The following is a 15,414-nucleotide window of genomic DNA, read 5'->3' on the forward strand; positions in this document are numbered from 1 at the left end:
GTAGCTCCAGCTCTGTAGACCACATACTATAGTAGTTCCAGCTCTGTAGATCACATACTATAGTAGCTCCAGCTCTGTAGACCACATACTATGGTAGTTCCAGCTCTGTAGACCACATACTATGGTAGTTCCAGCTCTGTAGACCACATACTATAGTAGCTCCAGCTCTGTAGACCACGTACTATAGTAGCTCCAGCTCTGTAGACCACATACTATAGTAGCTCCAGCTCTGTAGACCACATACTATAGTAGCTCCAGCTCTGTAGACCACATACTATAGTAGCTCCAGCTCTGTAGACCACATACTATAGTAGCTCCAGCTCTGTAGACCACATACTATAGTAGCTCCAGCTCTGTAGACCACATACTATAGTAGCTCCATACCATAGTGGCTCCAGCCTGCAGACCGGCGACATAGTAGCTCCAGCCTGCACTGCTGGCTACCAGGTGCCCAGCTCTGTAGACCACATACTATAGTAGCTCCAGCTCTGTAGACCACATACTATAGTAGCTCCAGCTCTGTAGACCACATACTATAGTAGCTCCAGCTCTGTAGACCACATACTATAGTAGCTCCCAAATAACAACATCAGCATATATTTGGAATTTCTTCTTCAATCATCTGGTGTTGGTGATGAGTAACCTCTGTCATCTGGTGGTGGTGGTGATGATGTAGCCTCCTTTCACCTGGTGGTGGTGGTGTGATGTAGCCTCTGTCATCTGGTGGTGGTGATGATGATGTAGCCTCCTTTCACCTGGTGGTGGTGGTGGTGATGTAGCCTCTGTCATCTGGTGGTGGTGGTGATGATGTAGCCTCCTTTCACGGTGGTGGTGGTGGTGATGTAGCCTCTGTCATCTGGTGGTGGTGGTGATGATGTAGCCTCCTTTCACCTGGTGGTGGTGGTGGTGATGTAGCCTCTGTCATCTGGTGGTGGTGATGATGATGTAGCCTCCTTTCACCTGGTGGTGGTGGTGGTGATGTAGCCTCTGTCATCTGGTGGTGGTGGTGATGATGATGTAGCCTCCTTTCACCTGGTGGTGGTGGTGGTGATGTAGCCTCTGTCATCTGGTGGTGGTGATGATGATGTAGCCTCCTTTCACCTGGTGGTGGTGGTGGTGATGTAGCCTCTGTCATCTGGTGGTGGTGGTGATGTAGCCTCTGTCATCTGGTGGTGGTGGTGATGATGTAGCCTCCTTTCACCTGGTGGTGGTGGTGGTGATGTAGCCTCTGTCATCTGGTGGTGGTGTGAGTAGCCTCCTTTCCTGGTGGTGGTGGTGGTGATGTAGCCTCTGTCACCTGGTGGTGGTGGTGGTGATGTAGCCTCTGTCATCTGGTGGTGGTGGTGATGATGTAGCCTCCTTTCACCTGGTGGTGGTGGTGGTGATGTAGCCTCAGACATCTGGTGGTGGTGGTGATGATGTAGCCTCAGTCATCCTGGTGGTGGTGGTGGTGATGTAGCCTCCTGTCATCTGGTGGTGGTGGTGGTGATGTAGCCTCTGTCATCTGGTGGTGGTGGTGATGTAGCCTCTGTCACCTGGTGGTGGTGGTGGTGATGTAGCCTCTGTCACCTGGTGGTGGTGGTGGTGGTGATGTAGCCTCTGTCATCTGGTGGTGGTGGTGGTGTAGCCTCTGTCACCTGGTGGTGGTGGTGGGTGTAGCCTCTGTCATCTGGTGGTGGTGGTGGTGATGTAGCCTCTGTCACCTGGTGGTGGTGGTGGTGATGTAGCCTCTGTCATCTGGTGGTGGTGGTGGTGATGTAGCCTCCTGTCATCTGGTGGTGGTGGTGGTGATGTAGCCTGTCATCTGGTGGTGGTGGTGGTGATGTAGCCTCTGTCACCTGGTGGTGGTGGTGATGATGTAGCCTCGTCACCTGGTGGTGGTGGTGGTGGTGATGTAGCCTCTGTCATCTGGTGGTGGTGGTGGTGGTGATGTAGCCTCTGTCACCTGGTGGTGGTGGTGATGATAGCCTCTGTCACCTGGTGGTGGGTGGTGATGTAGCCTCAGTCATCTGGTGGTGGTGGTGGTGATGTAGCCTCCTGTCATCTGGTGGTGGTGGTGATGTAGCCTCTGTCACCTGGTGGTGGTGGTGGTGATGTAGCCTCTGTCACCTGGTGGTGGTGGTGGTGGTGATGTAGCCTCTGTCATCTGGTGGTGGTGGTGGTGGTGATGTAGCCTCTGTCACCTGGTGGTGGTGGTGATGATGTAGCCTCGTCATCTGGTGGTGGTGGTGGTGATGTAGCCTCTGTCACCTGGTGGTGGTGGTGGTGATGTAGCCTCTGTCACCTGGTGGTGGTGGTGATGATGTAGCCTCCTTTCACCTGGTGGTGGTGGTGGTGATGTAGCCTCAGACATCTGGTGGTGGTGGTGATGATGCAGCCTCCTGTCATCTGGTGGTGGTGGTGGTGATGTAGCCTGTCATCTGGTGGTGGTGATGATGTAGCCTCCTGTCATCTGGTGGTGGTGGTGATGATGTAGCCTCCTTTCACCTGGTGGTGGTGGTGGTGATGTAGCCTCTGTCATCTTGTGGTGGTGGTGATGGTGGTGATGTAGCCTCAGTCATCTGGTGTTGGTGGTGGTAATGGTGGTGTGGTGGTGGTGGTGGTGATGTAGCCTCCTGTCATCTGGTGGTGGTGGTGGTGATGTAGCCTCCTGTCATCTGGTGGTGGTGGTGGTGATGTAGCCTCCTGTCATCTGGTGGTGGTGGTGGTGATGTAGCCTCCTGTCATCTGGTGGTGGTGGTGGTGATGTAGCCCTGTCATCTGGTGGTGGTGGTGGTGATGTAGCCTCAGTCATCTGGTGGTGGTGGTGGTGATGTAGCCTCCTGTCATCTGGTGGTGGTGGTGGTGATGTAGCCTCCTGTCATCTGGTGGTGGTGGTGGTGATGTAGCCTCAGTCATCTGGTGGTGGTGGTGGTGATGTAGCCTCAGTCAGCAGTCAGCCGCGTCAGTCAAGGGCAGAAGTCAGCACGTCAGTCAGGGCAGCAGTCAGCCACGTCAGTCCAGGGCAGAAGTCAGCACGTCAGTCCAGGACAGCAGTCAGCATGGCAGTCAGGGCAGCAGTCAGCACGTCAGCCCAGGGCAGCAGTCAGCACGTCAGTCAGGGCAGCAGTCAGCACGTCAGCCCAGGGCAGCAGTCAGCACGTCAGTCAGGGCAGCAGTCAGCACGTCAGTCAGGGCAGCAGTCAGCACGTCAGTCCAGGGCAGAAGTCAGCCGCGTCCGGTCAGGGCAGAAGTCAGCACGTCAGTCCAGGACAGCAGTCAGCATGGCAGTCCAGGGCAGCAGTCAGCACGTCAGCCCAGGGCAGCAGTCAGCACGTCAGTCAGGGCAGCAGTCAGCCGTCAGCCCGGGCAGCTCAACCGCGCAGTCCAGGGCAGCAGTCAGCACGTCAGTCCAGGGCAGCAGTCAACCCGCAGTCAGGCAGAAGTCACCCAGTCAGGGCGAAGTCAGCACGTCAGTCAGGGGCAGTCAGCACGTCAGCCCAGGGCAGCAGTCAGCACGTCAGTCCAGGGCAGCAGTCAGCACGTCGTCCAATCAACCCAGTCAGGGCATCACGTCAGCCCAGGGCAGCAGTCAGCACGTCAGTCAGGGCAGCAGTCAACCGCGTCAGTCAAGGGCAGCACGTCAGTCCAGGACAGCAGTCAGCATGGCAGTCAGGGCAGAAGTCAGCACGCCAGTCAGGGCAGCAGTCAACCGCCAGTCCAGGGCAGCACGTCAGTCCAGGGCAGCAGTCAGCACGTCAGCCCAGGGCAGCAGTCAGCATGTCAGCCCAGGGCAGCAACCAACCCTGACCTCCTGGGGACACAAAAATGCCCCACTGAGTTGCCTGTACAACTATGAAATATGGCACAGGTTACAGAATAAAATGGGGTTAGAGTGGATCAAGTGGATAGGGTGGAGGGACGTATTATAATGCTATGATAGTGGCATTGTATGACGTCATTGATCTATGGTCAATGAAATATTAAAGAATCGAAGAATGGAATGCAAAATAAACAATACTCAACCTTGAGGGGCAATTATTGTTATTTATTGTCAAATCTTTCTCTTGTCATAGTTATACCACCTCACCCCATAAATTTTTCTCAACAGATCTACGCGATTAGCCGTGGGTCGCCTAAAACAATAGGAAAAACAACGGAAAAGACTGAGAAATTACATCCCTGTACTCACCCTTTTTTCTGGTCCTAATTGGCACTAATTGACCTTTGTCTGGGCCTAATTATCCCCCCCCCCTTTTCTGGCCCTAATTACCCCATTTCCGTTTTGGTATTTAACAGTTTTAGTTACTACTGTACCTGTCATTCTTAGCTATCTTTTGATGAGACGGAAAAGGCAAGAGCATTTCCTTGACGCGAACATTTGTTATATGGTTGGTTACAAATCCGTAATAAATTGGCCAAGTTGCTTTATTGATTTATTTATGCATTACATTTTACATAACATGATAGAATTTTACAAGTATAGAGCGATAACTATCACAATGGCCGGCAACAGACCAAATGGCGGTTTTAATCTTTGACCGAAAAAAAAGAAAAAAAGAAAAAAGGTAAAAAAAAAATAATAATAATAAAAAATACACCGGTGTGAGCTGAGGAAACTAAGGGGGGCAAATTTAAACTAGTACCTTCCTACCTTCTGAACTGGTTGAGAAAATTGGGCAAGAACAATATTGAGTTGAGACTCATTGGACTCCCATCTTCTGATTGACAAGGAAGGGGAACAAGTCATGTCCCTCCACACCTCAAGACGTTACCCTAAAACTGGTTTACCTCAACAGAATTTTCTTCTTTAGTTTTCTTGTACGTGCTGGTTATAACACTGTCTTATGGCCAGACCTTGAAGCAGCCATGAAAGTCAACTGATAAAAACTATGATATAAAATTCTTGGAGGTCAAAATACCATCATTGTTAGATTTAGACGTGTCCATTGTCAGACATTATATTTATCCTTATCTGAACAAATTCAAGTTATTTTTATTAACTTCTATCTTATATACAGTATATTCAGAATTTTAAGTTCCTTGTTCCATACAATGTAATCATCCTAGGACTGCCCAAAACACTAACCTCTGGCTGTCAAAGATTGGCTTAAAACATCCAGCACAGTACAGTACAATATTTTGCAAATATCACAAAAAAAACATATTCACCTAGATTCTGTCAAAGATTATCATTAAAATGTCCAGGTCAGTATTTGCAAACATCATAAAATACACATTCATTCTCATTCTGTCAAACACTGGCATGGAACGTTGAGCTCATTACTTACACGTGTCACAAAATGCACATTCATCCCGATTCATCAAGGCATAATTAGGAACATAATACATCAGGATGAAGCGGCAGGACATAAGACTTTTCCTAACTCTTTATGATCTTATTTTCTTCAAACCTGTGAACAGAAGATGAGAGCCTTCAAGAATTTAAGAAAAAGGTCTTCACATTCTTTGACACACAAATAAAAAAAATTAAATAGTTTTAAATAAAAAGAATAAAACATGAATGAACCTTATTTTTGCTCCTACTACTTCACATTTCACCAGACTGTCGAGAACAGGACAACAATACTAAATCCACCACCACCATCTCCCCAGCTCTGTGTGACTATGTTAGCGAATTACATGTTGGAGGGGTTGGCGTAGTCCAACCACTTGCAATTTAATTTATAGCTGACCACCACAAAATCAAATCTAAAATGCTTTCAGGAGGACAACCGAAAATGAGAAAAAAAAATATATAAATAAAAAATGAAAATTAGAAAAAATCAACACATACAAAACTATAGGTAATATCTCACATGTCTAAAAATTGACATTAAAATACATACAATATAATCAAGATAAGCTGTGGTGATCTGTAGACTATTAATGTGGGTTGCCGTTCGTTCGCACCACAACGGGAACGCTGTATCTGTGTTCTGCATAAATACACGGCACTTGCAGCAGAAGAGGAATATCAGTAAACAATGTACATGAATAAAGGTGGGAGCTATGTAATGCTTGTGTATAGAGCCTATTTCCACAGGAATGAATTCATGGATTCCCTCTCGGATATTTTATTTCCATTTCAGAAAATAATAATATAAGCTGTGAATTTCTTCATTTTAAATTCTGTAGCACCAAACTTATGAAGATTCAGTAACTAACAATTTTCTTTTTCAAAAATCTCATAATATTGTTTTTTTTTTTCAACAAATATTCCAGAGGCCTCGACAAATTTAGTGATACGGATACTTCAGGATACGGTTCCAGCAATTTTTGACGGTTCACGTTTCTCCCATTATATTTGTGGCCACAACTGGGCTGCAATGTTGTTAGGCAACATCCATAGAACAGCTTATCTGCAAGTTAACACATACTGTTCCTGAAAGTCACATTAATGTATTATCTCACTTTCTTAAAAGTGGTACTATATATATCACACCTGGCTACCGGCTGCTGCTGTCTCCCACAACCTACACCTGTGCGCCGGAACCCCGAGTTCACACTCACGACTACACAATATCACATCACATCGGTCGGTGGCTCACAACGATCACTTCCGCCACCCTACCCGTTGTCGCCACTCAGTGTGGAAGCAACACGACTGCTGCCCTCCGCTGAGCCCGAACCACCCGCAATGGTCGACACTGCAGAAGTGGAGCACCACACTCACTGTTTGTGTTCCTACAACTGGAGTCACTCTCTCCACAGTGCACCATCACACTGGGTACCACATAGCTGACTTTCTAGTAACAGTAACTGGTACGTATATTCTTGACTCTGGCATAATTCAGTCACAACTTTGGCTTGATAGAATAGAACTCTTTATATATTAAAGAAAAAAAAATTCACAATGGAATATTTTCCAGCTGCACACTGACACACTCCCTTGACTGTTTGCTCTGTTGCTGCAGAGTTTATCTGGCAGGCAGAGCACAAGAACAGTAGTTGGTTGTGGCAGCAAGTAGGAACACAGGAGTTTCTAGTGCTGTGTTGAGCCTCTGCCCCAATGCCCACATCCTCCCACTCCACTCCATCACCAGCCTGCCCTTACCACCCTCATGCCACACATGGGTACTGCAGTGTCTCTCAAACTATTAAAACTGCTCATGTGTTATGTGTTGGAAAATAGTATAAAAAATATGAATTACTGCATGCAGTATATTCATTAAAACTTATTTTCCCTAATTTGCAAATCAGTTCTACCCAATTGAAGTGTTAAAAATCATGAATAAAAGATATATCCATTGTCCATAAAAATCCTACTGCAGAGCTATATCTTAGATTTACTGTCATGGCTACTGAAAGCTGAGGTAACTGGCACATGAAATTTCCATCTGTGAGGGACCTGACTAATTGCATCATGGATCACTGCTGACAAACTTAAGCCCTGTGGTCAATACGGCCATACTGTTGTTGGTGGCAGTTGTGGGCAATGGGCGGCAGGAGGCAGGTGGTGACGAATGAAGAGGGCCGAGTGACGTAGGGTGGAGCCAGGTAGGGGGTGTCGGGGCTGGACGTGCCCCCTACTGCGGGTGGCGTGTCATTATGAGCTGGTGGAAGAGTGTATGTTCCCAAGGCCCAATAGACCAGTAGTGAAGGGTTGTTGGTATCCCGCCTGCTGTTGAGCAGCTGCTGCCTGTGCTACAGCAGAAGCTGCTGCTGCTGCTTGTTGCTGACTATTGGCTGACTGCCGACCACTCTTCGGAAGTGGTGGTGAAAGATAAGGATTGGAAGACAGCGTCAACACATCATTGCGGTCCTCCTTACGGTATGCTAGACAACACCGGATGAATTGCTGAAAGTGAAGATTATAAAGATTAAATTACTGGCCGACAGTAGCCCACATTAAGACACACTATCAATATATGAAAACAATAATTTTAGTAACCACAAACATTTTCTTAAGCTGTGAGAAATAAAAGTGGTGGTGCAAGGAACAAATTTACTGTATACATAGAAATACATAAAAGCTCCAACAGTGAAGTAATACATTAAAGTTCAGGTCGTGTTAGTGAGCATTTGTCAGTTATATATATTTTTCCTGCTGTACACTAAAAAAGAGAACAAGACTCACCTTGGCCTCATTGCTGACCACTGGTTTGGGTGGAAACTGTACATCTGTGGCTTTAAGGATGGTATTTTCCTCTAATATGGTTGCCTGGCTTTGGTTGTGACCGAACGGCTTCTTCCCGTATAGGCACTGATAAAATATTACGCCCACAGACCACACATCTACTTTACTAGAGATCTTGGGCGGCGTTTTCCCTACAATGAAGCACTCTGGTGGTAGATACCTGTGGGAGAGAATAATATTACATCTCTACAGTAACATAGAATTACTATCAATAATGGGTAAAGTCACTGCACATGAAATATACATAGATAATTAAGGCCTGCAGTAGAATAAGGTAACCAGCACCTACAGACTCCAAAACATTTTCATAAAGCATTGTCTTCCCCCCAACTGTGAGGTATTTGGGGCTAATGTCCTTGAGGCTCAGAGTACCTCAAGTACATAGGTAGAATGTGCCATGATGGTTAGCTCTACACTGAGCCTGGCCAGTTCACCACAACAAGGTACTGTCCGCCACACGCTTACATTCAGAAACCTGTGAGGAAATTTGACGATGAAATCGTGGTGTACGATGCATGACTGTGAGTGTTGTTTTCCGTGTTCTTCTTCCTGTTGATTGTTTCTATTATGTGTTATGATTCCGTTATTGGAACAAGGTTTAGAATCCGCACAAACTAAAGTTCTTCTGTAAATAAATTATGAAATCATGCCTGTTGATTAATACTTAACAACACACACAAAGCTAAAGGTTCTTAGCTTCATTTTATAAGTTGACAAACTTTACTGCCATTTTTCTTTTTATATTTTTTTTTATTGCTGCTTGGGACGTTGTTCCATTGCAGGCCTCAATTGTTGTACACTTTTAGTCATGCAAACAATCTCAAGCATTACACTTTACTACAACTTTTAGACATACAAACAATCAGAAACACACTTTACTACAATTTTTAGACATACAAACACAATCATAACACTTCACTACACCTTTTAGACATACAGTAATGAACAAACAATCAGACACACATTTTACTATTACTTTTAGACATACAAACATAATCATTACAATTTACTACAACTTTAAGACACAAACACACTTTACTATAACTTTTAGACATACAAACACAATCATTTGGGACTCACCAGTAAGTGCCAGCCCCCTGAGAGGTGAGGTCCATCCCATAGTCAGGATGGTAGCTATCCTCGTCCATCACTTTACTGAGACCAAAGTCCGTGATCTTCACTTCCCCGAGAATATTACCATCAGTCAACAATATGTTTCCTGTGTCAGAGAGAGAGGGAGAGAGAGACACATGGTTACTCTAATACTTGCCAGAGAGAGAGAAAGAGAGACATGGTTACTCTAAAACTTGTCAGAGAGAGGGAGAGAGAGAGACACATAGTTACTCTAATACTTGCCAGAGAGAAAGAGAGAGACATGGTTACTCTAAAACTTGTAAGAGAGACAGAGAGAGAGAGAGAGACATGGTTACTCTAAAACTTGTAAGAGAGACAGAGAGGGAAAGAGAGACATGGTTAGGTTAAGTCTGATAAGATAAATGTTTTCCTGTTACGTGTGGTTCTCCAAAGTGGTCCGTGTAAATGGTCAACCACATGGAGTAAGGTTTGGTATTACGTAGTTCGGGAAAAAGAGAAAATATTTATTGATACAAGAGTTTAGGATTAGAGTTGACTAGGGTTAGATTAAGGATATAAGAGAAATTTCAAAACACAAAATAAAAATAAATTATCTTATTTCTTAATCCCTACAATCCTTAACCCTACCCTCATTTAGTTCTATCTGTACGGACACCCTGAGTACATTTATCCGTGGGTAATGGATTAAAAACACACACACATACAGAATCTTCACGGACATTATGAATAAATCTTCTGGGGAATAATCACCTTCTTAAAAATTTTGTAAAGAGAGATAGAGAGGCAATAGATGAATAAAAGTTATTAACGTAGGGAACTTTAGAGGTTAAAAAAAACAAACAATGTCGACGTTCCCCAAATATAGTGACTTGAGAGGCACAACACAATACACATTTACCCAAGCAAATTTCTTACCTGGCTTGAGATCATAATGAATGATTGGCGGTTTGATCTCATTCAGGTACTTAAGTGCGGATACCACCTGCATAATCACAGATCTCGCTTCACGCTCCGGTATGGTCTTGTGCTGTCGGGGCGAGAGGCGGAATACAACACACATTACATAACATCAAAAACAGCGTCATGGAAAAAATTTACCCCACCATTGACTATACGACGATACCTGGTATTTAAATAATACCAATTTTATATATTTACTGTATAAACTTAACTATATCACGACTCGAGTGGTGATGTGTACTATACCACTTTTATTTGACCGTGATTTAAGACAGTGAAAAGCATAGATCCCCAACCTGTTTTAAGTAGAAGTCTAGGTCGTGACCATCGCAGTACTCCAGGACAGTACAGAAGCTATTGGCATCGATCTCAAACACGTCGTAGAGTTTGACTATACGGGGATGGTTTAATTTCTTCTGAATATTGTACTCTCGTATGGCGTGTCTGTAAGGCAAGCAAGAGTTAAGGAATTGTACCAGCTGGTTTTATTTACACCTCTCGAACAACTCTTAAGTTTGTCTTTTCATTATACTTGAGAAACAACTAGACTTTTTTATTATACAGTATATTGTGTACCTGCAATGTCTAAATACATGATGACCGTATACCTGCACTGACTATACACACACACACACACACTGCAACAATGTAAACTCATATGACAATTTAAGTGACAAAAACTGAACTGAAGTGACCAGGTTAGACTCGTTACACCACAGCAAGACCAAGAAGCACCAGCGCCTCTCCCTGCATTACTCACTTGATATAATTGGCCTTTTTATCATCTTTCCAATCTTTGTTTAACTGGTGGACCTTGCAGGCTACGTATCGCTGCTCCTTCAGATCAAATGCCTGAAAAAGGGAATGATTGCTATGTTACTTCCATCACTAAAACACCTTTCTCAAAACCTACAGAATTAACACCATTTACTATTACCGTTCTTCCTCGTATGTCCCTCAATAAATAATCACATTGAAACTCCTCCAACTTATAAAAATTGTTAAGTGCTTGTGTGTAAAGTGAGAAAGCTGTACTTATAAATTAAAACCGAGCTTAACAGAACATGTGACAAAAATCGACTCGGATGAAACAGAAAAAGTGTGTTGTTTGAGGATGATGTTTAGACTTACCTTATGAACTTCTGAAAAACCTCCTTTTCCTAATAACATGAGCAACAGGTACCGATCATTTAAAACAGGATGATTGTTGAATCTGCAATAAGAGAACTTGGTATTAAACAACAGCTGTTAACCCAAGTAACTTTTATTTTTATTTTATATATATATGAACATCTTGTCTTTATTTATGATTGTCAAAAAGGCAATTGAGGACGTGATGACATTACTCCAACAAGTGGTGTCTAATAGTTCATACCATCTCATCTTTAAATAGCAACTAGTAGTATTTTTGTTAAGTGCTTATCCTTGAGTACTGTACCTACCATCCACACACTCCTACAAGCTGAGGGGGACAAGTGTATTTCTCTTAAAAAATTTCTTCCATTTCTCGGCTTTGAAATTTGATAAAGAAAAATAAAGACTAATGTTACAGATGTCATTCAAGCCACCCCGCTACCTTACTGTAGTGACCAGCGTTCTCTCTACCAGGATAGTCGCCACTCTTACTCATGACAAAAACTATCTTACTGACCATTCTTACTATTAGGATAGTCACCTCATTACCTCGATGACCACTCTTACGTTACTTTGGTCTGGACAGATATACTAAAAGTGAGAAGGATGTGTGCTTACTCTGATACAGGTTTAGAAAGATGCAAACATCTGGCAGCTTGGGTGAAACCACCAAACCACCGCCTGAGAAAGAGCCAGGTTTCAGCACACAATCCCAATACCAAACAGGTAAATTTATCAACACCAAGAAACACCTACTACTGTACAATATTTTACAGCACATGCCTGTATTTTCTTAAGATACAGTGATAAGAGACCGATCGGTGTTCTGAGAGCACATACCTGTACTTTAATATACAGTGATAAAGACCAATCTGTATATTAAAGACATACGCCTGTTCTTTCATAAGACACTGACAGGAACTTATCACAGGCATATGATGACTCCCTCCCACCAATGAGATACATGCAGTACAACAACACTGAAAACCAACAATTTAGTCGCTGTAATGAATGTTTACAGGCTGCATGTGACTGTAACGCTTACTTTAAATATTAATCAATATCTTAATTGCACAGAACATTTTCAATATTGATAACCAGGCATCAAATTTTCTTTATATAAAAATCACTCACGATAAAATTAAGAGGGACAGGAGAATGTGATCTAACACACTGAGTACTACAGTATATGTGGGACAATAATTCTTCAAGATACTGTACAGTTCAAAGACAAAATGTAAAATAGTAAACGAAGTGACTGTTATGGTGTTAAAATAAGAGAAGCTCCCGTCGCTAAAACATTGTGTTGATGGCAACCAGCAGCGCTCCTTCGCCTCACATTACTAACTAATGGGTGTTCCTTGATCTTGTTAGGCTACATTTATTTAGGTTAAGTTAGTTATGGTAGTTTGGTTAAATACTAAGAACGGTTGCCGGCAACATAAAGTTTCACCAGCGGATGTTGGTCTGGTTTAACCAATCAGAATGGTCGCCAGCAACATGTACGTTTTAGTGATGGAGGCCACCTGATGGCATTAAAACCACTGCCTAGTAAAAGCCATCTATGACCTACAGTACAAAGAAAAGCAAAATTCTCTACTAAGAAACACAACCTGACTTTTCATCTGACCAATAACAAGACCCAAAGTGCTCCCTGCATCATCTTTGTATTATCACAATAACTGCTCCAAGTGTTGTTATTCAAATTACAAAAATACTTATTACAAAATTTTCCTAAACAGTATTGTATCATTCAGCCACAACACAGCCAGCCAGACTAACCCACCCTCAACACAGCCAGACAGACTAACCCACCCTCAACACAGCCAGACAGACTAACCCACCCTCAACACAGCCAGCCAGACTAACCCACCCTCAACACAGCCAGCCAGACTAACCCACCCTCAACACAGCCAGCCAGACTAACCCACCCTCAACACAGCCAGACAGTTAAGGCACTACCCCACCCAATATAATATATTCTACTGTATACTGTACTAATACTTTTGGTTCAGTTATGCAGGCCCTTTCCCGCTATAGTGCAGGGTGGCCAGAACCAAGGGCAAACAATTATAACAACAACAACAGTAATAATAATAATAATGATGATGAAAAAATTATTCCTGGAGGCTTGGCTTGTGAAGTAATAGAAGACAAAAGAATCAGCCTTCATGTTAAGTACTGTACATGTGTCTAGGTTCCACATATGAGAAATGTACAACTTGCATTCTAAAATTAATTCCTTAATAATGTAGAAATCCTCCAATCAAAGGCAAGTATTTTAAAGAAGCAGGTAATTCCCTCCAAAGATAAGTCTCCATAACCCCAAGCTTACCAGGAGTGTCACCTGCCTAGCATACCTCATCCCCTCAAAGCTCTGCCCAACCTTAGTACCAAATCTTACTCCCTAGTAGACTACCATCAATCCCTCCACCCCTGGGGTTATTTATCTCACTCCCTCGGAGACTACTCACATGTCATGAGGGTTGCGGGGTGAAGACTGGGATTGAAGGATTCTGTAAGGAACAACAGGCAAAACTTTTAGCTCACAACCCCTAATTTGGATCCCCTATCATCTACCTACACTAGAAGCTCACCTACTGTTCAATAGAATCAAACTCTCAACATCCTGTTCTGATAACTGGTATTCATCTATACAAACTAGAAGCTTTAGCAAATTTTAATGGAGTTGAATCTGCAATACCCTGTTGTGAGTGTTGGGATGATTATAATATTTACATTTACTATAGTCTACATATCATCACTTGTTCCAAGACATAAGTTACTCCAAAGCAAATACAGGTAACAGTATATATATAAACATGACTTATTAGAAAACAAAATACAGTATCATGTATCCTATACTGAATTAAATACAAATCTTTTAAGAGAGAATTCCTTATAGTGTTTTAGTCATTAATCTTTTAAGAAATATTCCCAAGACTTATGAGAGCAGCAGTAACACACCAACACAATGACTTGCATTTACCACATCCAAAAGGGGGGGGGAGGAAGTGATTAACTTGACTCAAGGGATCCTACACATGATGCCGGACTCAGTGTAAACATTCCTCACACACCAACTATAAAAACTATAAAAAACTCTCACAACTTCATTGACATATTTTGAGAGGTGTGATGTTCAGTAAGGTAGGGGATAATTTATGGGTTTTTAACACACAACAAGGCTTTGGAAGTAAGACACGAGGGCGACGCTCACAATAAAACACAAGACAAGTGAGATGTTTGCCCGAGGAAGAAGTTTGAAGCTTTAGATAGCGAGGAAGAGTTAGATGTGCTCAGCTGCCTGTTGAGGGGTCATATTAGGAGGTTTATTGCTGACCTCTGTGTGTGTTTACAGAGGTTTATAATATATTTATGTACTTAAAAAAACTAACATCATGCCAGGGAGGTTAAAGTTCCATCACATACACAGCTGAATCTTTAGAAAATGTTTAAGTTCAGCAATTCAAAGTTAACATGACTTTCTTAGGTCCATATACACTATAAACCTCTTTATTCACTAACACAAAACAGTACTGTATATATGACACTAACTCTGAACCCCTAATACGACTCCTTAACGTCGATTGTGAAGAAAAACTTGGGTGTAAGAATAAGAGTGGACTGTTGATGTGTGGACCGGGTCTAGTTTGATGATGCAGCTTTGGTTGTGGGGAGAGTCTATCAACTATGAATATAAATGAAAAACAACAGAGAATGTGAACTATGTAAATACCAGATAGTACCGCACACTTAAAAAAGAAGGAAACTTGCAATGAAAAACAACAAAATCGAACGATGAAAAGCTTAGCATGGTTAATTTCACGCTTAAGTACTCACGCCATTTTGAATTTATCAGGTATATCTCCCACTTCAAAACTGATCAACATGCAGACTCATCACAACACAGTAAACGTCAACACTGCACATTAATTATATAAAACCACAAAGCCATTCGTGCATCGAGAATCCAATCCTGGTACCTCCATATACGAGATGCCTCAGAAATATATATACTACTGTACTGTACACACACACAACACCAGGCCACGTTACATATTTTTCTTGAGATCGAGTGAATGCTTGTATTAAAACAGCAACAC

At 42.9% G+C, this 15,414-nt stretch overlaps 1 protein-coding gene across 12 annotated transcripts in view; it reads right to left on the reverse strand.

Moving 5' to 3' along the window:
* Window positions 1-4,389: 4,389 nt before the first annotated feature.
* Window positions 4,390-15,414, reverse strand: part of LOC121853646 (serine/threonine-protein kinase tousled-like 2) — a 66,572-nt gene continuing 55,547 nt past the window's right edge. For 7 of the 12 annotated variants that reach the window (XM_042347927.1, XM_042347937.1, XM_042347926.1 and 4 more), the window contains 9 exons: window positions 13,783-13,824; window positions 11,927-11,989; window positions 11,306-11,387; window positions 10,935-11,026; window positions 10,471-10,618; window positions 10,130-10,241; window positions 9,200-9,338; window positions 8,060-8,279; window positions 4,390-7,780 (listed from right to left, as the gene is read on the reverse strand). In XM_042347927.1, coding sequence (XP_042203861.1) covers window positions 7,529-7,780; window positions 8,060-8,279; window positions 9,200-9,338; window positions 10,130-10,241; window positions 10,471-10,618; window positions 10,935-11,026; window positions 11,306-11,387; window positions 11,927-11,989; window positions 13,783-13,824 — 1,150 coding nt within the window. In that variant the 3' untranslated portion in view covers window positions 4,390-7,528. The remainder of the gene's footprint in view (window positions 7,781-8,059; window positions 8,280-9,199; window positions 9,339-10,129; window positions 10,242-10,470; window positions 10,619-10,934; window positions 11,027-11,305; window positions 11,388-11,926; window positions 11,990-13,782; window positions 13,825-15,414) is intronic. The other 5 variants (XM_042347932.1, XM_042347929.1, XM_042347934.1 and 2 more) reach the window with 3 other exon arrangements.

This window comes from Homarus americanus, unplaced genomic scaffold, assembly GCF_018991925.1.
Source record: "Homarus americanus isolate GMGI-L3 unplaced genomic scaffold, GMGI_Hamer_2.0 scaffold4896, whole genome shotgun sequence".
Lineage (NCBI taxonomy): Eukaryota > Metazoa > Arthropoda > Malacostraca > Decapoda > Nephropidae > Homarus > Homarus americanus.